General features: G+C 57.6%; 1 protein-coding gene across 1 annotated transcript in view; it reads right to left on the bottom strand.

The window, feature by feature from the left end:
• LOC140389083 (E3 ubiquitin-protein ligase TRIM39-like) overlaps positions 1-27,548 on the bottom strand; it is a 120,272-nt gene that overhangs the window by 56,794 nt on the left and 35,930 nt on the right. Inside the window, exons 4-5 of the mRNA XM_072473242.1 lie at positions 19,119-19,141; positions 14,901-15,016 (exon numbers count right to left, since the gene is read on the bottom strand). Coding sequence (XP_072329343.1) covers positions 14,901-15,016; positions 19,119-19,141 — 139 coding nt within the window. The remainder of the gene's footprint in view (positions 1-14,900; positions 15,017-19,118; positions 19,142-27,548) is intronic.

Below are 27,548 nucleotides of genomic sequence, written 5' to 3'. Positions count from 1 at the left end.
GATGCAGTAATCGGGATTGAGGAGGAGGAGATGCAGTAATCGGGAGTGAGGAGGGGGAGGTGCAGTAATCGGGATTGAGGAGGGGAGGTGCAGTAATCGGGATTGAGGAGGGGGAGGCGCAGTAATCGGGATTGAGGAGGGGGAGGTGCAGTAATCGGGATTGAGGAGGGGGAGATGCAGTAATCGGGAGTGAGGAGGGGGAGGTGCAGTAATCGGGATTGAGGAGGGGGAGATGCAGTAATCGGGAGTGAGGAGGGGGAGGTGCAGTAATCGGGATTGAGGAGGGGGCGATGCAGTAATCGGGATTGAGGAGGGGGGGTGCAGTAATCGGGATTGAGGAGGGGGTGGTGCAGTAATCGGGATTGAGGAGGGGGAGATGCAGTAATCGGGAGTGAGGAGGGGGAGGTGCAGTAATCGGGATTGAGGAGGGGGAGGTGCAGTAATCGGGATTGAGGAGGGGGAGGTGCAGTAATCGGGATTGAGGAGGGGGAGATGCAGTAATCGGGATTGAGGAGGGGGTGGTGAAGTAATCGGGAGTGAGGAGGGGGAGGTGCAGTAATCGGGATTGAGGAGGGGGAGGTGCAGTAATCGGGATTGAGGAGGGGGAGGTGCAGTAATCGGGAGTGAGGAGGGGGGTGCAGTAATCGGGATTGAGGAGGGGGAGGTGAGGTAATCGGGATTGAGGAGGGGGAGGCGCAGTAATCGGGAGTGAGGAGGGGGCGGTGCAGTAATAGGTCGTGAGGATGGGGAGGTGCAGTAATCGGGATTGAGGAGGGGGAGGTGCAGTAATCGGGATTGAGGAGGGGGAGGTGCAGTAATCGGGCGTGAGGAGGGGGAGGTGCAGTAATCGGGAGACAGGAGGGGGAGGTGCAGTAATCGGGATTGAGGAGGGGGAGGTGCAGTAATCGGGCGTGAGGAGGGGGAGGTGCAGTAATCGGGCGTGAGGAGGGGGAGGTGCAGTAATCGGGATTGAGGAGGGGGAGGTGCAGTAATCGGGAGTCAGGAGGGGGAGGTGCAGTAATCGGGAGTCAGGAGGGGGAGGTGCAGTAATCAGGATTGAGGAGGGGGAGGTGCAGTAATCGGGCGTCAGGAGGGGGAGTTGCAGTAATCGGGATTGAGGAGGGGGGGTGCCGTAATCGGGCGTGAGGAGGGGGAGGTGCAGTAATCGGGATTGAGGAGGGGGAGGTGCAGTAATCGGGATTGAGGAGGGGGAGGTGCAGTAATCGGGATTGAGGATGGGGAGATGCAGTAATCGGGATGAGGAGGGGGAGGTGCAGTAATCGGGATTGAGGAGGGGGTGGTGAAGTAATCGGGATTGAGGAGGGGGAGGTGCAGTAATCGGGATTGAGGAGGGGGGGTGCAGTAATCGGGATTGAGGAGAGGGAGGTGCAGTAATCGGGATTGAGGAGGGGGAGGTGCGGTAATCGGGAGTGAGGAGAGGGCGGTGCAGTAATCGGGATTGAGGAGGGGGAGGTGCAGTAATCGGGATTGAGGAGGGGGAGGTGCAGTAATCGGGATTGAGGAGGGGGAGGTGCAGTAATCGGGAGTCAGGAGGGGGAGGTGCAGTAATCGGGATAGAGGAGGGGGTTGTGCAGTAATCGGGATTGAGGAGGGGGAGGTGCAGTAATCGGGATTGAGGAGGGGGTGGTGCAGTAATCGGGATTGAGGAGGGGAGGTGCAGTAATCGGGATTGAGGAGGGGGAGGTGCGGTAATCGGGAGTGAGCAGGGGGAGGTGGAGTAATCCTGATTGAGGAGGGGGATGTGCAGTAATCGGGAGTGAGGAGGGGGCGATGCAGTAATCGAGATTGAGGAGGGGGAGGTGCAGTAATCGGGATTGAGGAGGGGGAGGTGCAGTAATCGGGAGTGAGGAGGGGGAGATGCAGTAATCGGGAGTGAGGAGGGGGAGGTGCAGTAATCGGGATTGAGGAGGGGGAGGTGCAGTAATCGGGATTGAGGAGGAGGAGGTGCAGTAATCGGGATTGAGGCGGGGGAGATGCAGTAATCGGGATTAAGGAGGGGGAGGTGCAGTAATCGGGAGTGAGGAGGGGGCGATGCAGTAATCGAGATTGAGGAGGGGGAGGTGCAGTAATCGGGATTGAGGAGGGGGAGGTGCAGTAATCGGGAGTGAGGAGGGGGAGATGCAGTAATCGGGAGTGAGGAGGGGGAGGTGCAGTAATCGGGATTGAGGAGGGGGAGGTGCAGTAATCGGGATTGAGGAGGGGGAGGTGCAGTAATCGGGATTGAGGCGGGGGAGATGCAGTAATCGGGAGTGAGGAGGGGGCGATGCAGTAATCGGGATTGAGGAGGGGGAGGTGAAGTAATCGGGAGTGAGGACGGGGCGATGCAGTAATCGGGATTGAGGAGGGGGCGATGCAGTAATCGGGAGTGAGGAGGGGGAGGTGAAGTAATCGGGATTGAGGAGGGGGCGATGCAGTAATCGGGAGTGAGGAGGGGGAGGTGAAGTAATCGGGATTGAGGAGGGGGCCATGCAGTAATCGGGAGTGAGGAGGGGGAGGTGAAGTAATCGGGATTGAGGAGGGGGCGATGCAGTAATCGGGATTGAGGAGGGGGAGGTGCAGTAATCGGGAGTGAGGAGGGGAAGGTGCAGTAATCGGGATTGAGGAGGGGGAGGCGCAGTAATCGGGAGTGAGGAGGGGGAGGTGCAGTAATCGGGATTGAGGACGGGGAGGTGCAGTAATCGGGAGTGAGGAGGGGGAGGTGAGGTAATCGGGATTGAGGCGGGGGAGGTGCAGTAATCGGGAGTGAGGAGGGGGAGGTGAGGTAATCGGGATTGAGGAGGGGGAGGCGCAGTAATCGGGAGTGAGGAGGGGGCGGTGCAGTAATCGGTCGTGAGGAGGGGGAGGTGCAGTAATCGGGATTGAGGAGGGGGAGGTGCAGTAATCGGGATTGAGGAGGGGGAGGTGCAGTAATCGGGCGTGAGGAGGGGGAGGTGCAGTAATCGGGAGTCAGGAGGGGGAGGTGCAGTAATCGGGATTGAGGAGGGGGAGGTGCAGTAATCGGGCGTGAGGAGGGGGAGGTGCAGTAATCGGGCGTGAGGAGGTGGAGGTGCAGTAATCGGGATTGAGGAGGGGGAGGTGCAGTAATCGGGAGTCAGGAGGGGGAGGTGCAGTAATCGGGATTGAGGAGGGGGAGGTGCAGTAATCGGGCGTGAGGAGGGGGAGATGCAGTAATCGGGATTGAGGAGGGGGGGTGCCGTAATCGGGAGTGAGGAGGGGGAGGTGCAGTAATCGGGATTGAGGAGGGGGAGGTGCAGTAATCGGGATTGAGGAGGGGGAGATGCAGTAATCCGGATTGAGGAGGGGGTGGTGAAGTAATCGGGAGTGAGGAGGGGGGGTGCAGTAATCGGGATTGAGGAGGGGGAGGTGCAGTAATCGGGATTGAGGAGGGGGTGGTGAAGTAATCGGGAGTGAGGAGGGGGGGTGCAGTAATCGGGATTGAGGAGGGGAGATGCAGTAATCGGGAGTGAGGAGGGGGAGGTGCAGTAATCGGGATTGAGGAGGGGGCGATGCAGTAATCGGGATTGAGGAGGGGGCGCTGCAGTAATCGGGATTGAGGAGGGGGGGTGCAGTAATCGGGATTGAGGAGGGAGTGGTGCAGTAATCGGGATTGAGGAGGGGGAGATGCAGTAATCGGGAGTGAGGAGGGGGAGGTGCAGTAATCGGGATTGAGGAGGGGGCGATGCAGTAATCGGGATTGAGGAGGGGGCGCTGCAGTAATCGGGATTGAGGAGGGGGGGGTGCAGTAATCGGGATTGAGGAGGGAGTGGTGCAGTAATCGGGATTGAGGAGGGGGAGATGCAGTAATCGGGAGTGAGGAGGGGGAGGTGCAGTAATCCGGATTGAGGAGGGGGTGGTGAAGTAATCGGGATTGAGGAGGGGGGGTGCAGTAATCGGGATTGAGGAGGGGGAGGTGCAGTAATCGGGATTGAGGAGGGGGTGGTGAAGTAATCGGGAGTGAGGAGGGGGGGTGCAGTAATCGGGATTGAGGAGGGGGAGGTGCAGTAATCGGGAGTGAGGAGGGGGAGGTGCAGTAATCGGGAGTGAGGAGGGGGAGGTGCAGTAATCGGGAGTGAGGAGGGGGGGTGCAGTAATCGGGATTGAGGAGGGGGAGGTGCAGTAATCGGGATTGAGGAGGGGGAGGTGCGGTAATCGGGAGTGAGGAGGGGGAGGTGGAGTAATCCTGATTGAGGAGGGGGATGTGCAGTAATCGGGAGTGAGGAGGGGGCGATGCAGTAATCGAGATTGAGGAGGGGGAGGTGCAGTAATCGGGAGTGAGGAGGGGGCGATGCAGTAATCGGGATTGAGGAGGGGAGGTGCAGTAATCGGGAGTGAGGAGGGGGAGATGCAGTAATCGGGAGTGAGGACGGGGAGGTGCAGTAATCGGGATTGAGGAGGGGGAGGTGCAGTAATCGGGATTGAGGAGGGGGAGGTGCAGTAATCGGGATTGAGGCGTGGGAGATGCAGTAATCGGGATTGAGGAGGGGGAGGTGCAGTAATCGGGAGTGAGGAGGGGGAGATGCAGTAATCGGGATTGAGGAGGGGGCGATGCAGTAATCGGGAGTGAGGAGGGGGAGGTAAAGTAATCGGGATTGAGGAGGGGGAGGTGCAGTAATCGGGAGTGAGGAGGGGGAGGTGCAGTAATCGGGATTGAGGAGGGGGAGGCGCAGTAATCGGGAGTGAGGAGGGGGAGGTGCAGTAATCGGGATTGAGGAGGGGGAGGTGCAGTAATCGGGAGTGAGGAGGGGGAGGTGGGGTAATCGGGATTGAGGCGGGGGAGGTGCAGTAATCGGGAGTGAGCAGGGGGAGGTGAGGTAATCGGGATTGAGGAGGGGGAGGCGCAGTAATCGGGAGTGAGGAGGGGGCGGTGCAGTAATCGGTCGTGAGGAGGGGGAGGTGCAGTAATCGGGATTGAGGAGTGGGAGGTGCAGTAATCGGGATTGAGGAGGGGGAGGTGCAGTAATCGGGTGTGAGGAGGGGGAGGTGCAGTAATCGGGAGTCAGGAGGGGGAGGTGCAGTAATCGGGATTGAGGAGGGGGAGGCGCAGTAATCGGGCGTGAGGAGGGGGAGGTGCAGTAATCGGGCGTGAGGAGGGGGAGGTGCAGTAATCGGGATTGAGGAGGGGGTGGTGCAGTAATCGGGATTGAGGAGTGGGAGGTGCAGTAATCGGGATTGAGGATGGGGAGATGCAGTAATCGGGATTGAGGAGGGGGGGTGCAGTAATCGGGATTGAGGAGGGGGAGGTGCAGTAATCGGGATTGAGGAGGGGGTGGTGCAGTAATCGGGATTGAGGAGGGGGAGGTGCAGTAATCGGGATTGAGGAGGGGGGGTGCAGTAATCGGGATTGAGGAGAGGGAGGTGCAGTAATCGGGATTGAGGAGGGGGAGGTGCGGTAATCGGGAGTGAGGAGAGGGCGGTGCAGTAATCGGGATTGAGGAGGGGGCGGTGCAGTAATCGGGATTGAGGAGGGGGAGGTGCAGTAATCGGGATTGAGGAGGGGGAGGTCCAGTAATCGGGATTGAGGAGGGGGCGGTGCATTAATCGGGATTGAGGATGGGGAGATGCAGTAATCGGGATTGAGGAGGAGGAGATGCAGTAATCGGGAGTGAGGAGGGGGAGGTGCAGTAATCGGGATTGAGGAGGGGGAGGTGCAGTAATCGGGATTGAGGAGGGGGAGGCGCAGTAATCGGGATTGAGGAGGGGGAGGTGCAGTAATCGGGATTGAGGAGGGGGAGAGGCAGTAATCGGGAGTGAGGAGGGGGAGGTGCAGTAATCGGGATTGAGGAGGGGGAGATGCAGTAATCGGGAGTGAGGAGGGGGAGGTGCAGTAATCGGGATTGAGGAGGAGGAGGTGCAGTAATCGGGATTGAGGAGGGGGAGGTGCAGTAATCGGGATTGAGGAGGGGGAGGTGCAGTAATCGGGATTGAGGAGGGGAGGTGCAGTAATCGGGATTGAGGAGGGGAGGTGCAGTAATCGGGAGTGAGGAGGGGGAGATGCATTAATCGGGAGTGAGGAGGGGGAGGTGCAGTAATCGGGATTGAGGAGGGGGAGATGCAGTAATCGGGAGTGAGGAGGGGGAGGTGCAGTAATCGGGATTGAGGAGGGGGAGGTGCAGTAATCGGGATTGAGGAGGGGAGGTGCAGTAATCGGGATTGAGGAGGGGGAGGTGCAGTAATCGGGATTGAGGAGGGGGAGAGGCAGTAATCGGGAGTGAGGAGGGGGAGGTGCAGTAATCGGGATTGAGGAGGGGGAGATGCAGTAATCGGGATTGAGGAGGGGGGGTTGCAGTAATCGGGATTGAGGAGGGGGAGGTGCAGTAATCGGGATTGAGGAGGGGGAGGTGCAGTAATCGGGATTGAGGAGGGGAGGTGCAGTAATCGGGATTGAGGAGGGGAGGTGCAGTAATCGGGAGTGAGGAGGGGGAGATGCATTAATCGGGAGTGAGGAGGGGGAGGTGCAGTAATCGGGATTGAGGAGGGGGAGATGCAGTAATCGGGAGTGAGGAGGGGGAGGTGCAGTAATCGGGATTGAGGAGGGGGAGGTGCAGTAATCGGGATTGAGGAGGGGAGGTGCAGTAATCGGGATTGAGGAGGGGGAGGTGCAGTAATCGGGATTGAGGAGGGGGAGGCGCAGTAATCGGGATTGAGGAGGGGCAGGTGCAGTAATCGGGATTGAGGAGGGGGAGAGGCAGTAATCGGGAGTGAGGAGGGGGAGGTGCAGTAATCGGGATTGAGGAGGGGGAAATGCAGTAATCGGGATTGAGGAGGGGGCGATGCAGTAATCGGGATTGAGGAGGGGGGGTGCAGTAATCGGGATTGAGGAGGGGGTGGTGCAGTAATCGGGATTGAGGAGGGGGAGATGCAGTAATCGGGAGTGAGGAGGGGGAGGTGCAGTAATCGGGATTGAGGAGGGGGAGGTGCAGTAATCGGGATTGAGGAGGGGGAGGTGCAGTAATCGGGATTGAGGAGGGGGTGGTGAAGTAATCGGGAGTGAGGAGGGGAGGTGCAGTAATCGGGATTGAGGAGGGGGAGGTGCAGTAATCGGGATTGAGGAGGGGGAGGTGCAGTAATCGGGAGTGAGGAGGGGGAGGTGCAGTAATCGGGAGTGAGGAGGGGGAGGTGAAGTAATCGGGAGTGAGGAGGGGGGTGCAGTAATCGGGATTGAGGAGGGGGAGGTCCAGTAATCGGGATTGAGGAGGGGGAGGTGCAGTAATCGGGAGTGAGGAGGGGGAGATGCAGTAATCGGGACTGAGGAGGGGGAGGTGCAGTAATCGGGATTGAGGAGGGGGAGGTGCAGTAATCGGGAGTGAGGAGGGGGAGATGCAGTAATCGGGAGTGAGGAGGGGGAGGTGCAGTAATCGGGATTGAGGAGGGGGAGGTGCAGTAATCGGGAGTGAGGAGGGGGAGGTGAAGTAATCGGGATTGAGGAGGGGGCGATGCAGTAATCGGGAGTGAGGAGGGGGTGGTGCAGTAATCGGGATTGAGGAGGGGGAGGCGCAGTAATCGGGAGTGAGGAGGGGGATGTCCAGTAATCGGGATTGAGGCGGGGGAGGTGCAGTAATCGGGAGTGAGGAGGGGGAGGTGAGGTAATCGGGATTGAGGAGTGGGAGGCGCAGTAATCGGGATTGAGGAGTGGGAGGCGCAGTAATCGGGAGTGAGGAGGGGGAGGTGCAGTAATCGGGATTGAGGAGGGGGAGGTGCAGTAATCGGGATTGAGGAGGGGGAGGTGCAGTAATCGGGATTGAGGCGGGGGAGATGCGGTAATCGGGATTGAGGAGGGGGAGGTGCAGTAATCGGGAGTGAGGAGGGGGAGGTGCAGTAATCGGGATTGAGGAGGGGGAGGTGCAGTAATCGGGAGTGAGGAGGGGGAGGTGCAGTAATCGGGATTGAGGCGGGGGAGATGCAGTAATCGGGATTGAGGAGGGGAGGTGCAGTAATCGGGATTGAGGAGGGGGAGGTGCAGTAATCGGGATTGAGGCGGGGGAGATGAAGTAATCGGGATTGATGAGGGGGAGGTGCAGTAATCGGGCGTGAGGAGGGGGAGGTGCAGTAATCGGGATTGAGGAGGGGGAGATGCAGTAATCGTGATTGAGGAGGGGGAGGTGCAGTAATCGGGATTGAGGAGGGGGAGGTGCAGTAATCGGGAGTGAGGAGGGGGAGGTGCAGTAATCGGGAGTGAGGAGGGCGAGATGCAGTAATCGGGAGTGAGGAGGGGGAGGTGCAGTAATCGGGATTGAGGAGGGGGAGGTGCAGTAATCGGGATTGAGGAGGGGGAGGTGCAGTAATCGGGAGTGAGGAGGGGGAGGTGCAGTAATCGGGAGTGAGAAGGGGGCGGTGCAGTAATCGGTCGTGAGGAGGGGGAGGTGCAGTAATCGGGATTGAGGAGGGGGAGGTGCAGTAATCGGGAGTCAGGCGGGGGAGGTGCAGTAATCGGGATAGAGGAGGGGGTGGTGCAGTAATCGGGATTGAGGAGGGGGAGGTGCAGTAATCGGGATTGAGGAGGGGGTGGTGCAGTAATCGGGATTGAGGAGGGGGATGTGCAATAATCGGGATTGAGGAGGGGGAGGTGGAGTAATCCTGATTGAGGAGGGGGATGTGCAGTAATCGGGAGTGACGAGGGGGCGGTGCAGTAATCGGAATTGAGGAGGGGGAGGTGCAGTAATCGGGATTGAGGAGGGGGAGGTGCAGTAATCGGGAGTGAGGAAGGGGAGGTGCGGTAATCGGGATTGAGGAGAGGGAGGTGCAGTAATCAGGATTGAGGAGGGGGGCTGCAGTAATCGGGATTGAGGAGGGGGAGGTGCAGTAATCGGGAGTGAGGAGGGGGAGGTGCAGTAATCGGGATTGAGGAGGGGGAGGTGCAGTAATCGGGATTGAGGAGGGGGAGGTGCAGTAATCGGGAGTGAGGAGGGGAGATACAGTAATCGTGAGTGAGGAGGGGGAGGTGCAGTAATCGGGATTGAGGAGGGGGAGGTGCAGTAATCGCGATTGAGGAGGGGGAGGTGCAGTAATCGGGTTTGAGGAGGGGGAGGTGCAGTAATCGGGAGTGAGGAGGGGAGATACAGTAATCGTGAGTGAGGAGGGGGAGGTGCAGTAATCGGGATTGAGGAGGGGGAGGTGCAGTAATCGCGATTGAGGAGGGGGAGGTGCAGTAATCGGGATTGAGGAGGGGGAGGTGCAGTAATCGGGATTGAGGAGGGGGAGGTGCAGTAATCGGGATTGAGGAGGGGGAGGTGCAGTAATCGGGATTGAGGAGGGGGATGGGCAGTAATCGGGATTGAGGAGGGGAGGTGCAGTAATCGGGATTGAGGATGGGGATGGGCAGTAATCGGGATTGAGGAGGGGGAGGTGCAGTAATCGGGATTGAGGAGGGGGTGGTGCAGTAATCGGGATTGAGGAGGGGGAGGTGCAGTAATCGGGATTGAGGAGGGGGAGGTGCAGTAATCGGGAGTGAGGAGGGGGAGATGCAGTAATCGGGATTGAGGAGGGGGGTGCAGTAATCGGGATTGAGGAGGGGGGTGCAGTAATCGGGATTGAGGAGGGGGAGGTGCAGTAATCGGGATTGAGGAGGGTGAGGTGCGGTAATCGGGAGTGAGGAGGGGGAGGTGCAGTAATCGGGATTGAGGAGGGGGAGGTGCAGTAATCGGGAGTGAGGAGGGGGAGGTGAAGTAATCGGGATTGAGGAGGGGGCGATGCAGTAATCGGGAGTGAGGAGGGGGTGGTGCAGTAATCGGGATTGAGGAGGGGGAGGCGCAGTAATCGGGAGTGAGGAGGGGGATGTCCAGTAATCGGGATTGAGGCGGGGGAGGTGCAGTAATCGGGAGTGAGGAGGGGGAGGTGAGGTAATCGGGATTGAGGAGTGGGAGGCGCAGTAATCGGGATTGAGGAGTGGGAGGCGCAGTAATCGGGAGTGAGGAGGGGGAGGTGCAGTAATCGGGATTGAGGAGGGGGAGGTGCAGTAATCGGGATTGAGGAGGGGGAGGTGCAGTAATCGGGATTGAGGCGGGGGAGATGCGGTAATCGGGATTGAGGAGGGGGAGGTGCAGTAATCGGGAGTGAGGAGGGGGAGGTGCAGTAATCGGGATTGAGGAGGGGGAGGTGCAGTAATCGGGAGTGAGGAGGGGAGGTGCAGTAATCGGGATTGAGGCGGGGGAGATGCAGTAATCGGGATTGAGGAGGGGAGGTGCAGTAATCGGGATTGAGGAGGGGGAGGTGCAGTAATCGGGATTGAGGCGGGGGAGATGAAGTAATCGGGATTGATGAGGGGGAGGTGCAGTAATCGGGCGTGAGGAGGGGGAGGTGCAGTAATCGGGATTGAGGAGGGGGAGATGCAGTAATCGTGATTGAGGAGGGGGAGGTGCAGTAATCGGGATTGAGGAGGGGGAGGTGCAGTAATCGGGAGTGAGGAGGGGGAGGTGCAGTAATCGGGAGTGAGGAGGGCGAGATGCAGTAATCGGGAGTGAGGAGGGGGAGGTGCAGTAATCGGGATTGAGGAGGGGGAGGTGCAGTAATCGGGATTGAGGAGGGGGAGGTGCAGTAATCGGGAGTGAGGAGGGGGAGGTGCAGTAATCGGGAGTGAGAAGGGGGCGGTGCAGTAATCGGTCGTGAGGAGGGGGAGGTGCAGTAATCGGGATTGAGGAGGGGGAGGTGCAGTAATCGGGATTGAGGAGGGGGAGGTGCAGTAATCGGGAGTCAGGCGGGGGAGGTGCAGTAATCGGGATAGAGGAGGGGGTGGTGCAGTAATCGGGATTGAGGAGGGGGAGGTGCAGTAATCGGGATTGAGGAGGGGGTGGTGCAGTAATCGGGATTGAGGAGGGGGATGTGCAATAATCGGGATTGAGGAGGGGGAGGTGGAGTAATCCTGATTGAGGAGGGGGTGGTGCAGTAATCGGGATTGAGGAGGGGGAGGTGCAGTAATCGGAATTGAGGAGGGGGAGGTGCAGTAATCGGGATTGAGGAGGGGGAGGTGCAGTAATCGGGAGTGAGGAAGGGGAGGTGCGGTAATCGGGATTGAGGAGAGGGAGGTGCAGTAATCAGGATTGAGGAGGGGGGCTGCAGTAATCGGGATTGAGGAGGGGGAGGTGCAGTAATCGGGAGTGAGGAGGGGGAGGTGCAGTAATCGGGATTGAGGAGGGGGAGGTGCAGTAATCGGGATTGAGGAGGGGGAGGTGCAGTAATCGGGAGTGAGGAGGGGAGATACAGTAATCGTGAGTGAGGAGGGGGAGGTGCAGTAATCGGGATTGAGGAGGGGGAGGTGCAGTAATCGCGATTGAGGAGGGGGAGGTGCAGTAATCGGGTTTGAGGAGGGGGAGGTGCAGTAATCGGGAGTGAGGAGGGGAGATACAGTAATCGTGAGTGAGGAGGGGGAGGTGCAGTAATCGGGATTGAGGAGGGGGAGGTGCAGTAATCGCGATTGAGGAGGGGGAGGTGCAGTAATCGGGATTGAGGAGGGGGAGGTGCAGTAATCGGGATTGAGGAGGGGGAGGTGCAGTAATCGGGATTGAGGAGGGGGAGGTGCAGTAATCGGGATTGAGGAGGGGGATGGGCAGTAATCGGGATTGAGGAGGGGAGGTGCAGTAATCGGGATTGAGGATGGGGATGGGCAGTAATCGGGATTGAGGAGGGGGAGGTGCAGTAATCGGGATTGAGGAGGGGGAGGTGCAGTAATCGGGATTGAGGAGGGGGAGGTGCAGTAATCGGGAGTGAGGAGGGGGAGATGCAGTAATCGGGATTGAGGAGGGGGGTGCAGTAATCGGGATTGAGGAGGGGGGTGCAGTAATCGGGATTGAGGAGGGGGAGGTGCAGTAATCGGGATTGAGGAGGGTGAGGTGCGGTAATCGGGAGTGAGGAGAGGGTGGTGCAGTAATCGGGATTGAGGAGGGGGAGGTGCAGTAATCGGGATTGAGGAGGGGGCGGTGCAGTAATCGGGATTGAGGAGGGGGAGGTGCAGTAATCGGGATTGAGGAGGGGGAGGTGCAGTAATCGGGATTGAGGAGGGGGCGGTGCAGTAATCGGGATTGAGGAGGGGGCGGTGCAGTAATCGGGATTGAGGAGGGGGAGGTGCAGTAATCGGGATTGAGGAGGGGGAGGTGCAGTAATCGGGTTTGAGGAGGGGGCGGTGCATTAATCGGGATTGAGGAGGGGGCGGTGCAGTAATCGGGATTGAGGAGGGGGAGGTGCAGTAATCGGGATTGAGGATGGGGAGATGCAGTAATCGGGATTGAGGAGGAGGAGATGCAGTAATCGGGAGTGAGGAGGGGGAGGTGCAGTAATCGGGATTGAGGAGGGGGAGGTGCAGTAATCGGGATTGAGGAGGGGGCAGTGCAGTAATCGGGATTGAGGAGGGGGAGGTGCAGTAATCGGGATTGAGGATGGGGAGATGCAGTAATCGGGATTCAGGAGGAGGAGATGCAGTAATCGGGAGTGAGGAGGGGGAGGTGCAGTAATCGGGAGTGGGGAGGGGGAGGTGCAGTAATCGGGATTGAGGAGGGGGAGATGCAGTAATCGGGAGGGAGGAGCGGGAGGTGCAGTAATCGGGAGTGAGGAGGGGGAGGTGCAGTAATCGGGAGTGAGGAGGGGGCGGTGCAGTAATCGGGAGTGAGGAGGGGGAGGTGCAGTAATCGGGAGTGAGGAGGGGGCGGTGCAGTAATCGGGAGTGAGGAGGGGGAGGTGCAGTAATCGGGATTGAGGAGGGGGCGATGCAGTAATCGGGATTGAGGAGGGGGCGATGCAGTAATCGGGAGTGAGGAGGGGGAGATGCAGTAATCGGGATTGAGGAGGGGGAGGTGCGGTAATCGGGAGTGAGGAGGGGGGGTGCAGTAATCGGGATTGAGGAGGGGGGGTGCAGTAATCGGGATTGAGGAGGGGGTGGTGAAGTAATCGGGAGTGAGGAGGGGGGGTGCAGTAATCGGGATTGAGGAGGGGAGGTGCAGTAATCGGGATTGAGGAGGGGGAGGTGCGGTAATCGGGAGTGAGGAGAGGGTGGTGAAGTAATCGGGAGTGAGGAGGGGGGGTGCAGTAATCGGGATTGAGGAGGGGGAGGTGCAGTAATCGGGATTGAGGAGGGGGGGTGCAGTAATCGGGAGTGAGGAGGGGGAGGTGCAGTAATCGGGATTGAGGAGGGGGAGATGCAGTAATCGGGATTGAGGAGGGGGAGGTGCAGTAATCGGGATTGAGGAGGGGGTGGTGAAGTAATCGGGATTGAGGAGGGGGAGGTGCAGTAATCGGGATTGAGGAGGGGGAGATGCAGTAATCGGGATTGAGGAGGGGGAGATGCAGTAATCGGGAGTGAGGAGGGGGCGATGCAGTAATCGGGATTGAGGAGGGGGTGGTGAAGTAATCGGGAGTGAGGAGGGGGGGTGCAGTAATCGGGATTGAGGAGGGGGAGGTGCAGTAATCGGGATTGAGGAGGGGGAGGTGCAGTAATCGGGATTGAGGAGGGGGAGGTGCAGTAATCGGGATTGAGGAGGGGGAGGTGCGGTAATCGGGATTGAGGAGGAGGAGATGCAGTAATCGGGAGTGAGGAGGGGGAGGTGCAGTAATCGGGATTGAGGAGGGGGAGGTGCAGTAATCGTGATTGAGGAGGGGGAGATGCAGTAATCGGGATTGAGGAGGGGGAGGTGCAGTAATCGGGAGTGAGGAGGGGGAGATGCAGTAATCGGGATTGAGGAGGGGGAGATGCAGTAATCGGGATTGAGGAGGGGGAGGTGCAGTAATCGGGAGTGAGGAGGGGGTGGTGCGGTAATCGGGAGTGAGGAGAGGGCGGTGCAGTAATCGGGATTGAGGAGGGGGAGGTGCAGTAATCGGGAGTGAGGAGGGGGAGGTGCAGTAATCGGGATTGAGGAGGGGGAGATGCAGTAATCGGGATTGAGGAGGGGGCGATGCAGTAATCGGGAGTGAGGAGGGGGAGGTGAAGTAATCGGGATTGAGGAGGGGGCGATGCAGTAATCGGGAGTGAGGAGGGGGAGGTGAAGTAATCGGGATTGAGGAGGGGGAGGTGCAGTAATCGGGAGTGAGGAGGGGGGGTGCAGTAATCGGGATTGAGGAGGGGAAGGTGCAGTAATCGGGATTGAGGAGGGGGAGGCGCAGTAATCGGGAGTGAGGAGGGGGAGCTGCAGTAATCGGGATTGAGGCGGGGGAGGTGCAGTAATTGGGAGTGAGGAGGGGGAGGTGCAGTAATCGGGATTGAGGAGGGGGAGATGCAGTAATCCGGATTGAGGAGGGGGCGGTGCAGTAATCGGGATTGAGGAGGGGGAGGTGCAGTAATCGGGATTGAGGAGGGGGAGGTGCAGTAATCGGGAGTGAGGAGCGGGAAGTGCAGTAATCGGCATTGCGATGGGAGATGGATGAGCAGTAAACCTTAACTTTAAAAATTCAATGGACAGAGTTGAAGAGTTGACATGGTTTTGCCAAGCGAATCAGGTATTGTGATGTCCATGTTGTGCATCCCACAGACAGAACAGCAAGTGCCTGATCTTTCAGTCCAGTCTCGTTGGGGCTGGTTAAAGGACAAAACACCCGTCAAACAAAATACCCGCCTAACAAAATGGGAGTCTTACATGTCCACCTGAATGTGTCGCTGGTGACTCAGGTGAATGACCCCTCCGAAAGGCAGCACCTTTGCGCAATGTGACCTCCCTCGGCAGTGCTGCACCAACCTCTAGTGCTGGTTCGGGACAGCTTTGGGGCAAATTGACCGGGGAAGGGTATCGCTGAGGCGCCCAACTTTTCTCCTATCCGATCACCACCTCAGTTCACCGTCCTTCCTGGTGCCCCCAAGCTGGTGGGAATACTATCCCTCTCTTCACTTCCCCCTATCTGCCCACCCCAGGACGCTGGGTCCTAAGGGCAGTGTCGCTAGAAAGCCAAACCGTGGTTAGTCTCACCTGTATCTAAATGTTTTAACATTCGCTTCCACACCGCGTACTGCAGAGGGACATTGAATCCACCCTGGCTCAGATCCATAGGCGATTCTTTTGGTTTCCTCAATAGGGCTCCATTCCTGTGGGGAGGGGGGAGCAGTGAGATTAGGGTCAAACAAATTGTTGCGTCAAAAGACATCAATAGGTGCAGCCAGCATTCCCAAGCTCAAATCCACAACATCAGATACTAAGGCACCTTCGTGAAAAGATTGGACATTGGTTGTGGACTGGTTCGGGAGTCAGTGCGGACTTTCTGTTGATAGTGTGAACCATTCCCTTACAATAAGATTGGTAAGAAGACTTACAAGACCAGGTTAAAGTCCAACAGGTTTGTTTCAAATCATTAGCTTTCGGAGCACTGCCCCTTCCTCTGGTGAATGTGGCGCTGTGCTCCGAAAGCTACTGATTTGAAACAAACCTGTCGGACTTTAACCTGGTCTTGTAAGACTTCGTACTGTGCTCACCGCAGTCCAACCCACATCACTAAGATTTGTAGCAAAGAAAGTGAGGAAGGCTGGATAACTGGTCTTTGACCAAGGCAGGGCGGTGAGGAGAACCCACAGCGGTGGTGGTCTTCCCATCCATCTGCTGCCCGTGACCCCTCTCGGTGGTAGAGGTGGTGGGTCTAGAAGGTGCTGTCGAACGAGAAGGTTGCTGTTCATTTGACACCTGCTCCAAAAAGTAGGTAGAGAGGGAACAGCTGGGACACTGGGGTGGTGTGTCGGAAACAGACATGGTTGATGAAAAAGAAATGTGAGAATCGGGTTGGATTTTGAAAGGTCAGATGGGTTGTGGAAATGGGAATTAAGATACGACCATAAGAAATAGAAACAGGAGTCATGGTATTCAGCCCTTCGAGCCTTCTGCGTCATTTTGTAAGATCATGGCTGATCTCCTTCCAGGAAGTCCACTTTCCCAGCTGCCTTATCTCCCTAACCATTAATTCCCCAATTGATTAGATCCTATTCATCTTAGCCCTGAAAATGTTCAAAGATGGCCTCCCCAGCTTCCTGGGGCAAAGAATTCCAAAGATTCACCACTGTTTGAGAGAGGAAATTCTTAATCAAACCCATCTTAAATCCATCCCCCTTATTCTGCGACTATGTCCTCTGGTCCTGCACTCTCCCTGTCTAACTCTCTAAGAATCTTATATATGCCAATCACATCACCTCTCATTCTTCTGAACAGGGAGTACAGATCCAACCTATTTAATCTTTCCTCATAGGTCAGTCTCTCCATACCTGTGATCATCCGAGTAAACCTCCTTTGTGCTGCCTCCAATGATAAGAGCAAAGAGAGAGCATAAGAAGACTGTGGCAGCTCGCAGAAAAGGGAAGCCAAACATCTTCCACAGGCTAATTAAATGGTAAAAGGGTGCTAAAAGGAGCGGGTAGGGACAACTCGGAGTGGTGTGTGCGGAGGCCATGACTGAGGTAATAAATGAATACTTTGCATCTGTCTTATCAAGTATTTATCACCAATCCCTAATTGCCCTCGAGAAGGTGATGGTAGGCCACCTCCTTGAGCCGCTGTTGATTAGATGATAATTATATTGCATGTGAAGGGCATTTAGTTAAGCACTATGAGCATTTGCTAAGAGAGACCGCTGGACCACTGGGGGTGTAGTAAGTAGAAGACAGACATGCGTGATGCTGCATCCTGTGAATAAACATGTTATGAAGAAAAGTATCAGTGTCTACTTTTATCGACTCTCTGAAGTTTCTTGCGATCTTGGGTGGAGCAGGTGCCATACCAGGCACAGAAAGCATCCTATCGGGCTGCATCACAGCCTGGTATGGCAATTGCTCCGCCACAAGAAACTTCAGACAGTCGTGAGTGTCGCCAGTCCATCACACGAATCTGCCTCCCAAAATTAACAAATCCAAATCCAAATCGTTCACTATCTGGTTTGGGATTGATATCACACCCTACAGCCAATCTCTGATCCTGCCCCACGGTGAAGTGCCACATGCACTCGATCACTAAATCATGGAACTTGGAGTGGCACAGTGGTTAGCACTGCTGCCTTACAGAACAGTGACTACGGTTCAATTTCGGCCTTGGGTGACTGTCTGTGTGGGTTTTTTCTGGGTGCTCTGGTTTCCTCCCACAGGCCAAAGGTGTGTACGTTAGGTGGATTGGCCATGCAATATTGCCCTTAGTGCCCAAAGCTGTGTGGGTTAGGTAGGGTTACGGGGTTAGGGCAGAGGCGCGGGCCTGCTTAGGGTGTTCTTTAAGATGCAGGTTTGATGGGCCAATGGCCTCCTTCTGCACTGTAGACATTCTATGATTCTATAACTTCTCAATATCTGATGGGGGGGGGGGGTGGGTGGCAGATGGGACGGTGGGTAGCCGACTTGGGGGTGGGTGCCGGATGTGGGTGGGGGGGTTGGGCAAGCGTGTGGCGGATGGGGAGGCGGGTCGCAAATGTGGGGGGGGGGGGTGGACAGCGGATGGGGAGGTGGACGGTGGATGCAGGTGGGGGAGGTAGGTGGGCAGGTGTGTGGCGAATGGGGTGGAGGGTGGCAGATGTGGGCGGAGGGCTGTGTGGGCAGGGGTGTGGCGGATGGGAGGAGGGTGGTCGATGTGGGTGGGGGATAGGTGGGCAGGAGTGTGGCGGATGGGGAGGACGGTGGCGGATGTGGGCGGAGGGCTGGGTGGGCAGGAGTGTGGCGGATGGGGAGGACGGTGGCGGATGTGGGCGGAGGGCTGGGTGGGCAGGAGTGTGGCGGATGGGGAGGACGGTGGCGGATGTGGGCAGAGGGCTGGGTGGGCAGTAGTGTGGCGGATGGGAGGAGAGTGTCGGATGTGGGTGGGGGGTAGGTGGGCAGGAGTGTGGCGGATGGGGAGGAGGGTGGCGATGTGGGTGGGGGGTAGGTGGGCAGGAGTGTGGCGGATGGGGAGGAGGGTGGCGATGTGGGTGGGGGTTAGGTGGGCAGGAGTGTGGCGGATGGGGAGGAGGGTGGCGGATGTGGGCGGAGGGCTGGGTGTGCAGGAGTGTGGCGGATGGGAGGAGGGTGTTGGATGTGGGTAGGGGGTAGGTGGGCAGGAGTGTGGTGGATGGGGAGGAGGGTGGCGATGTGGGTGGGGTGTAGGTGGGCAGGAGTGTGGCGGATGGGGAGGAGGGTGGCGGATGTGGGTGGGGGTAAGTGGGCAGGAGTGTGGCGGATGGGGAGGAGGGTGTTGGATGTGGGTGGGGGATAGGTGGGCAGGAGTGTAGCGGATGGGGAGGACAATGGCGGATGTGGACGGAGGGCTGGGTGGGCAGGAGTGTGGCGGATGGGTAGGAGGGTGTTGGATGTGGGTGGGGGGTAGGTGGGCAGGAGTGTGGCGGACGGGGAGGAGGGTGTTGGATGTGGGGTAGGTGGGCAGGAGTGTGGCGGACGGGGAGGAGGGTGGCGGATGTGGGTGGGGGGGGGGTAAGTGGGCAGGAGTGTGGCGGATGAGGAGGAAGGTGTTGGGTGGGAAGGTGGGTGGGGATGGTGAGGGGGGGGGTGGGGTGCAGGAGTGTGGCAGTGTACGGAGATGCCATAACTGAGTGCCACCAGTTCACAATCTGGGTGATGGAATGGAGAGAATTGGAAAATGGGGAAAAAAGGGCTGGAAAGCACCCATGATCATAACAACTTCAGATAATTAGCTCTACCCCACCTTGGCCCATTTTAATTGTCTTTTACTATTTCTTTCTTTCTTGTCTTTCTTTATATATGTTTACACCCCCCCATCTTATCCACCTTTCCTTCCCCTTTTCCCCCTCTGGTGCCCCCTTCCCCCACATCTACATCTGTCACAGTTTACCCTCTGATGTCAGTTTCTCTTTGTTCTCTCTGGGGACTGCCATTAGCACTCTTTCCCCTTGGTTTCTGTGGCCATTAGCACTCTTTCCCCTTGGTTTCTGTGGCCATTAGCACCCGGTTTCCCTGGGTTTCTGTGACTGTGACTCCTCTTTCATTCTCACTCCACTTTCGGAGAAAGTATTTCCCACCTTCGGGCGGCCTGCGTCTCAGGCGCAGTGCCACAAGCTACGTCCCGGTTCCCTTTGACTTGGTTCGATTCACGTTTGAATGCTCCGCGGACGGATTGGTTTGGCGGACCCTGTGAATGGGCCATCACTGCGAGGGCGGTCCCCGCGGCCTCGGACCGACGCTCTCAATGGGAGATCTGGAGGGAAATGTCACCTACCTGTCAAATATCGTGCCGACGTTCTGCAACACAAAGATTTGAGAGAGAGTTAGCGAGGTGCAAGGGAATCTTCCACTAAATAGTGGGGCAACAAAATGGGATAGGTGTGGCATCAAGTGGTTCAATACTTGGGCGGGGTGGTGGGAGGACCAACACAGGTTTAAATCCCCTCCACGGCAGATGGAGAAAGTTGACGCCAGTTTAAAGAAAAAAACAAATCTGGAACTAAAAGTGCCGAGTCGTGCGTCCTGTGTCAGATAAATTCTCTTCCGCTAGCTTTAAATCTGGGAGATTGGCAACAGCCTTCGTTATCTAATGCATTAAGAGGGCAATGGAGGATGTCTCGAGTTGGGCCGCACAACGGCCGGCTTCCTATATTCTCACTGTGCTGTTTGAGGCTGGAGACTGAGGTGGAAACATCAGCACTGGCTCCCCTCTTCCCGGGCCATCAGCATCCTCAATCCTGACTCAATTTCCAGTCAGTCTCTTGCAAACTCATCAGCATCATTGTGAGGTTCTAAGATCACCCCCTGTGTATTTTTGTTGAAAGAAAGTTTAAACAGATAAAACTGGTACAATGCCTGAAACTGGCTGAATCTCTGTCACTCTGTGACCCCCGGACAAAAGGAGCTATCTGGGAGTGTCGGGCGGAACATGTCACCTCGTTATATCCAAAGAGCCACTAATGTTACATTGTGGGATGCGCAGACCAAATTCAAAGAGAAGCATACCAAGACCATCTGTGTGCTCTAGTCAGGAGTCTGTTCATCTGCTGAGACAAAGGATCCAGCGACCGTCCTTTCACTTCTTAATGGTTGAGATGCTCAGAAATCTCGGGGACCAGAAGAGGGAACACACCTCCATTGTCAAAGCCAGAGTGGAGAGGTGGGAGTCATGTGACATGTACATCTAGTTTGTGAAACCAATAATACTGCTTTGTGGATTGTGGGGCGGCACGGTTGTTAGCACTGCTGCCTCACAGCGCCAGGACCCCTGGTTCGATTCCTCCTCAGATGACCATCTGTGAGGAGTTTGCGCCTTCTCCCAGTGTCTGCGTGGGGCTTCCTTCGGGCGCTCTGGTTTCCTCCAACAGTGCAAAGATGACTTCCGGTTGTGGTGATGCGGAGCTAAGCCGCACGTTTCGGCAGCTCCCGCGATTACGGACTTTCGGGCTCTCCAGAGGAGCCCCAACGGAGATTTTTCGAAGACGTCCCGTGTGGGAAGGTGAGAGCAAGGTCCCCCTTCACTGTATATGGAACGCAGAAGAAGTGGAACGGCTAAAAAAGCGGCGTTGGAGCAGCGAGGGAAGCGAGGAAAGGAAAACAAGATGGCGGAGGCCGGAGATAAAGTGGAATGCGGGCCGGAGCTGCAAGAGTTTATCAAGCGCTGTTTTGAGGCGCTGCGGAAAGAGATGCTGGAGCCTATGCTGTCGGCGATCGATGGATTAGGCATGATCCAGAAGGCCCACGAAGTAAAGATCCAGGAGGTGCAGAAAAAAGTCGATGAGAACGAGGATGAGATCTTGGGCCTGGCGGTGAAGTTGGAGAGACATGAGCCGCTGCACAAAAGGTGGGCGGAAAGATTCGAAGACCTGGAGAACAGGTCGAGGAGAAAGAATCTTCGGATCCTGGGTCTCCATGAAGGAGTGGAGGGGGCCGATGCCGGGGCATATGCGAGCACGATGCTCGAGTCGCTGATGGGTGCGGAGGCCCCTCCGAGGCCTCTGGAGCTGGATGGGGCACAATGGGTGCTGGCGAGGAGGCCCAAGGCCAACGAGCCGTCAAGGGCAATTGTGGTGAGGTTTCACCGATTCACGGACAGAGAGAGGGTCTTGAGATGGGCCAAGAAAGAGCGGAGCAGCAGCTGGGAGAATGCGGCGATCCGAATCTACCCGGACTGGAGCACGAAGGTGGCAAAGAAGAGTACGGGTTTCAACCGGGCCAAGGCGGTGCTGCATCGGAAGGGAGTGAGATTCGGAATGCTGCAGCCAGTGCGATTGTGGATCACATTCCAGGATCAACATCACTACTTTGAAACGCCTCAGGAGGCTTGGACCTTTATCCAAACTGAAAAGTTGGACTCAAACTGAGGGTTTGTGGGGGCGGGGGGGATGTTGGATGTTTGTTGTACACAGGGTTTTAATCACGGGCAGGAAATGTTCCACGGGTTGGGTGATGGATGGGGATGGGGAAAGGGATCGGGTGAGAAGACTGTGCGAGAAGGTGGGCGCCGGTGCTGGAGGGAGGGGAGGCTCGGGGATGGGGAAATGAGATAAGGCCGCGACAGGAGCTGCGCCAGAGGGGGCGGGGCAGGCTCAGGAAAGCGCGGGCTTTTTCCCGCGCTAGGGAAGGACGGCGGGGGTGGGGGGGGGGGGGGAGTGGAGGAGCGAACACTGATTGTTGGGGAGGGGAGATTTCCACACGGGGGGGGGGGGTCAATGGGACGGCGGGGGAAGCCGGGTCAGCAGGAGTCAGCTGACTTACGGGAGTGTTATGGGGGGAGCAAAAGAGCTCGACTCGGGTCTAGCGGGGCGGGGTGGGGGGGAATAGGGTTGCTGCTACACTGGCCGAGGGGAATTGGACACAGAGGAGGTGGGCGGGGCGGGGGTCCCCCATCTGGGGTACTGGAGGGTGAGGGCGGCGCGGGCACGGGACTGGCCTAGAAAAGGTGATGGCTAGTCGGCAGGGGGGTGGGGGAGGGGGGGGGGGGTGGGGGGTGGGGGGGTGGGAGGCCCCCCAATCCAGCGGGGGGGGGGGCGGCCCCCCAATCCGGCTGATAACGTGGAATGTGAGGGGCCTGAATGGGCCGGTAAAGAGGGCCCGAGTGTTCGCGCACTTAAAGGGACTGACGGCAGACGTGGTCATGAAATAAAAATGAAATGAAAATCGCTTATTGTCACAAGTAGGCTTCAATGAAGTTACTGTGAAAAGCCCCTAGTCGCCACATTCCGGCGCCTGTTCGGTGAGGCTGGTACGGGAATTGAAACGTGCTGCTGGCCTGCCTTGGTTTGCTTTAAAAGCCAGCGATTTAGCCCAGTGTGCTAAACCAGCCCCTGCTCCAGGAGACACATTTGAAGGTGGCAGACCAGGTCAGGTTAAGAAAGGGATGGGTAGGACAGGTATTCCGTTCGGGGCTGGATGCGAAGAACAGAGGGGTGGCAATATTGTGGGGAAGCGGATGTCGTTTGAGGCCAAGAATATTGTAGTGGACAATGGAGGTCGATACGTGATGGTGAGCGGTAGGTTGCAGGGGGCGTGGGTGGTATTGGTAAATGTATACGCCCCAAACTGGGACGATGCTGGATTCATGAAGCGTATGTTGGGGCGCATTCCGGACCTGGAGGTAGGAAGCTTGATAATGGGTGGGGATTTCAACACGGTGTTGGACCCAGCACTGGATCGCTCCAGATCTAGGACCGGAAAGAGGCCGGTTGCGGCCAAGTTGCTTAGGGGGTTTATGGACCAGATGGGGGGAGTGGATCCCTGGAGGTTTGCCAGGCCGCAGGCCAGGGAATTTTCTTTTTTCTCCCACGTGCACAAAGCCTACTCACGGATAGATTTTTTTGTTCTGGGCAGGGCGCTGATCCCGAAAGTGGAGGGAACGGAGTATTCGGCCATAGCCATTTCAGATCACGCCCCGCACTGGGTGGAACTGGAGTTGGGAGAGGAGAGGGACCAACGCCTGTTGTGGCGGTTCGATGTGGGACTGCTGGCAGATGAGGAGGTGTGCGGGAGGGTGCGGGGGTGCATTGAAAGCTACTTGGAGGCCAATGACAACGGGGAGGTGCAGGTGGGGGTAGTATGGGAGGCGCTGAAGGCGGTGGTCAGGGGAGAGTTAATCTCCATCAGGGCTCATAGGGAGAAGAGAGAGGGCAGGGAAAGGGAGAGGTTAGTGGGGGAGATTTTAAGAGTGGACAGGAGATACGCAGAGGCCCCTGAAGAGGGACTACTTAGGGAAAGGCGAAATCTCCAGACGGAGTTCGACCTGTTGACCACAGGGAAGGCAGTGGCACAGTGGGGGAAAGTGCAGGGGGCGAGGTATGAGTATGGGGAGAAGGCGAGCCGGATGCTGGCACACCAGCTCCGTAAGAGGATGGCAGCGAGGGAGATAGGTGGAGTCAAGGATGGAAGGGGAGCTACCGTGCGGAGTGCGATGAAAGTAAACAAGGCATTCAAGGCCTTCTATGAGGAGCTGTACAGATCCCAGCCCCCAGCGGGGGAAGAGGGGATGCGACGATTCTTGGACCAACTGAGGTTCCCGAGGGTGGAGGAGCAGGAGGTGGCTGGTTTGGGGGCACCAATTGGGTTGGATGAGCTGATTAAAGGTCTGGGGAATATGCAGGCAGGGAAGGCCCCGGAACCGGATGGGTTCCCGGTTGAGTTCTATTGGAAGTACGTAGACCTGTTAGCCCCTGTGGTAGTATGCATTAGGGGTCATGTGGGACTGTGAAGCCGTGATGTCATTGGCTGACATATCCCGGGTCCTGGTTGGCTGTTGATCTCTAGCTCCGCCCTGAAGGCGGAGTATAAGAACCAGGAATTCTCCCCGCAGCTCCAGTCTGTTGCTGAACTGCGGGGAACGAGTCACGCTTAATAAAGCCTCATCGACTTCACCTCTATTCGTCTCTCGGGAGTCTTTGTGCGCTACAATTTATTAAGCGTGCTTAAAGGACTATGGAGCTCAGGATCGTCCCGGAATGCCTGAGGATCAGCCGCCACGCAGTGAACTCAGCAGCTGTTTTTAAACACTGGCAGACTTGTTTCGAAGCCTACCTCAGAACGGCCCCCGGCCGGGTCACAGAAGACCAGAAACTACAGGTCCTGCACTCGAGGGTAAGCCCGGAAATTTACCCTCTCATAGAAGACGCAGAGGATTTCAAAACGGCGTTCGCAGCACTAAAGAGCATCTATGTTCGCCCAGTGAACCAGATCTACGCACGCTACCAACTCGCAACGAGACGGCAAAGTCCCGGAGAATCGCGAGACGAATTCTACGCCGCGCTGCTAATTTTGGGACGGGCCTGCAGCTGCCCGCCGGTAAACGCGATTGAACACACAGACATGTTAATTCGCGATGCGTTTGTGGCAGGTATGAACTCTCCCCAAATCCGCCAAAGACTTTTAGAAAAAGAGTCGCTAGGACTCTCAGAGGCACGGGCCCTTGCAGCCTCACTAGATGTGGCCGCGCGAAACGCCCGCGCCTACGGCCCCGACCGCGCGGCAGCCCCTTGGGCTCCTTGGACCCCCGTCGCAACAAAACCCCACCCCCACAGGCTTGCGCGGTTCAGACGCCAAGTCATCCCGGGGGGGCCCACTGCTATTTCTGCGACCAGGCGAAACACCCCCGGCAGCGCTGCCCGGCCCGCGCAGCGATTTGCAAGAGCTGCGGGAAAAAGGGCCATTTCGCGGCTGTGTGCCGGTCCCAGGGGGTCCCCGGAGAAGAAGGAGTCCTGCGCGTTCCAAACGCTCCCCAACCCCCCCCAGCGCCCCATGTGCGACCCGCAGGCGCCGCCATTTTGGGTCCCGGCCACCACGACGCATGGGGGTGGCCATTTTGTCCACCCCCGCCGCCATCTTGTGACCCCCCAGCCATGTGCGATGCATGGGGGCGGCCATTTTGTTTACCCCCGCCGCCATCTTGGACGGCAACAATGGACCCCAGCATTGACGGCTCCACGGGGTTCGAGGAAGACGCTGAAGCACTACGACCACGTCTGGCCTCAATGACGCTGGACCAAGCACGGCCCCGGACGCTCCAGACGACGACGGTGCTGATCAACGGACACGAGACACCATGCCTGATCGACTCCGGGGAGCACAGAAAGCTTCATCCACCCCGACATGATAAGACGCTGTTTTTTGACCATCCGTCCCAGTGCGCAAAAGATTTCCCTAGCTGCAGGATCCCACTCCGTACAGATCAAAGGCTTCTGCATAGTGACCCTAACGGTGCAAGGGAGGGAGTTTAAAAACTACAGGCTCTACGTCCTTCCCCAACTCTGCACGCCCACATTACTGGGATTAGACTTCCAGTGCAATCTGCAGAGCCTAACTTTCAAATTCCGCGGCCCAATACCCCCACTCACTATCTGCGGCCTCGCAACCCTCAAGGTTGAGCCCCCATCCTTGTTTGCAAACCTCACCCCGGATTGCAAACCCGTCGCCACTAGGAGCAGACGGTACAGCGCCCAGGACCGGACATTCATTCGTTCCAAAGTCCAGCGGCTACTGAAGGAAGGCATAATCCAGGCCAGCAACAGTCCCTGGAGAGCACAGGTGGTAATAGTCAAGACAGGGGAGAAGCAAAGGATGGTCATAGACTATAGCCAGACCATCAACAGGTACACACAACTAGATGCGTACCCTCTCCCCCGCATATCCGACATGGTCAATCGGATTGCCCAATACAAGGTCTTCTCCACCGTGGACCTCAAGTCCGCCTACCATCAGCTCCCCATCCGCCCAAGTGACCGCAAGTACACAGCCTTCGAGGCCGACGGGCGATTGTACCACTTCCTAAGGGTCCCATTTGGCGTCACATACGGGGTCTCGGTCTTCCAACAAGAGATGGACCGAATGGTTGATCAACACGGGTTGCAGGCCACGTTCCCGTACCTCGACAACGTGACCATCTGCGGCCATGATCAGCAGGACCACGACACCAACCTCCAAAAATTCCTCCAGACCGCTAAAGCCTTGAACCTCACATACAACGAGGACAAGTGCGCTTTTAGCACAAACCGGCTAGCCATCTTGGGATATGTAGTGCGCAATGGGATAATAGGCCCCAACCCCGAACGTATGCGCCCCCTCATGGAATTTCCCCTCCCTCACTGCTCAAAAGCCCTAAAACGCTGCCTGGGGTTCTTTTCATATTACGCCCAGTGGGTCCCCCAGTACGCAGACAAGGCCCGCCCCCTAATACAGACCACGACCTTCCCTCTGTCGACAGAGGCTTGCCAGGCCTTCAGCCGCATCAAAGCGGATATCGCAAAGGCCACGATGCGCGCCATCGACGAGTCCCTCCCCTTCCAGGTCGAGAGCGACGCCTCCGATGTAGCTCTAGCGGCCACCCTTAACCAAGCGGGCAGACCCGTGGCCTTTTTCTCCCGAACCCTCCACACCTCAGAAATCCGCCACTCCTCAGTGGAAAAGGAAGCCCAAGCCATAGTGGAAGCTGTGCGACATTGGAGGCATTACCTGGCCGGCAGGAGATTCACTCTCCTCACTGACCAACGGTCGGTAGCTTTCATGTTCGATAATGCACAGCAGGGCAAAATTAAAAATGACAAGATCTTAAGGTGGAGGATCGAGCTCTCCACCTTCAACTATGAGATCTTGTACCGTCCCGGAAAGCTGAACGAGCCGTCCGATGCCCTATCCCGCGGCACATGTGCCAACGCACAAATTAACCGTCTCCAAACCCTCCACGAGGACCTCTGCCACCCGGGGGTCACTCGGTTCTACCATTTTATAAAGTCCCGCAACCTCCCTTACTCCGTGAAGGAGGTCCGTACAGTCACAAGGAACTGCCACATCTGTGCAGAGTGCAAACCGCATTTTTTCAGGCCGGATAGTGCGCACCTGATCAAGGCTTCCCATCCCTTTGAACGCCTCAGTCTGGATTTCAAAGGGCCCCTCCCCTCCACCGACCGCAACACATACTTCCTGAACGTGGTGGACGAGTACTCCCGTTTCCCCTTCGCCATCCCCTGCCCTGACATGACAGCGGCCACAGTCATTAAAGTCCTTAGCACCATATTCACACTGTTCGGTTGCCCCGCAAATGTCCATAGCGACAGGGGGTCCTCCTTCATGAGTGACGAGCTGCGCCAGTTCCTGCTCAGCAAGGGTATAGCCTCGAGCAGGACGACCAGCTACAACCCCCGGGGGAACGGGCAAGTAGAGAGGGAGAACGGCACGGTCTGGAAGACCGTCCTACTGGCCCTACGGTCCAGGGATCTCCCAGTTTCACGGTGGCAGGAGGTCCTCCCGGACGCCCTCCACTCCATCCGGTCGCTGCTGTGTACCACCACTAACCAAACGCCTCATGAGCGCCTCCTTGTCTTCCCCAGGAAGTCCTCCTCTGGAACGTCCCTGCCGACCTGGCTGGCGGCCCCAGGACCCAGCTTGCTCCGGAAACATGTACGGGCGCACAAGTCGGACCCGTTGGTCGAGATGGTTCACCTCCTCCACGCGAACCCGCAGTACGCCTACGTGGAGTACCCCGACGGCCGACAGGACACGGTCTCCCTGCGAGATCTGGCGCCCGCCGGCAACACACACACCCCCTCGACACCAATCACCCCCTCCCTGCCACCGGCGCACCCCGCGACAGCCCCCTTCCCGGGAGGATCGGTCCTCCTCCCAGGTCCAACCAGAAGTGAAGCTGAAGCAGAAACCGTAAAGCTCCCGGAGGCGACAACACTGG

The sequence above is a fragment of the Scyliorhinus torazame genome, chromosome 14 (genome assembly GCF_047496885.1).
Source record: "Scyliorhinus torazame isolate Kashiwa2021f chromosome 14, sScyTor2.1, whole genome shotgun sequence".
Taxonomy (NCBI): domain Eukaryota; kingdom Metazoa; phylum Chordata; class Chondrichthyes; order Carcharhiniformes; family Scyliorhinidae; genus Scyliorhinus; species Scyliorhinus torazame.
This window is presented reverse-complemented; position numbering and strand designations above follow the sequence as displayed.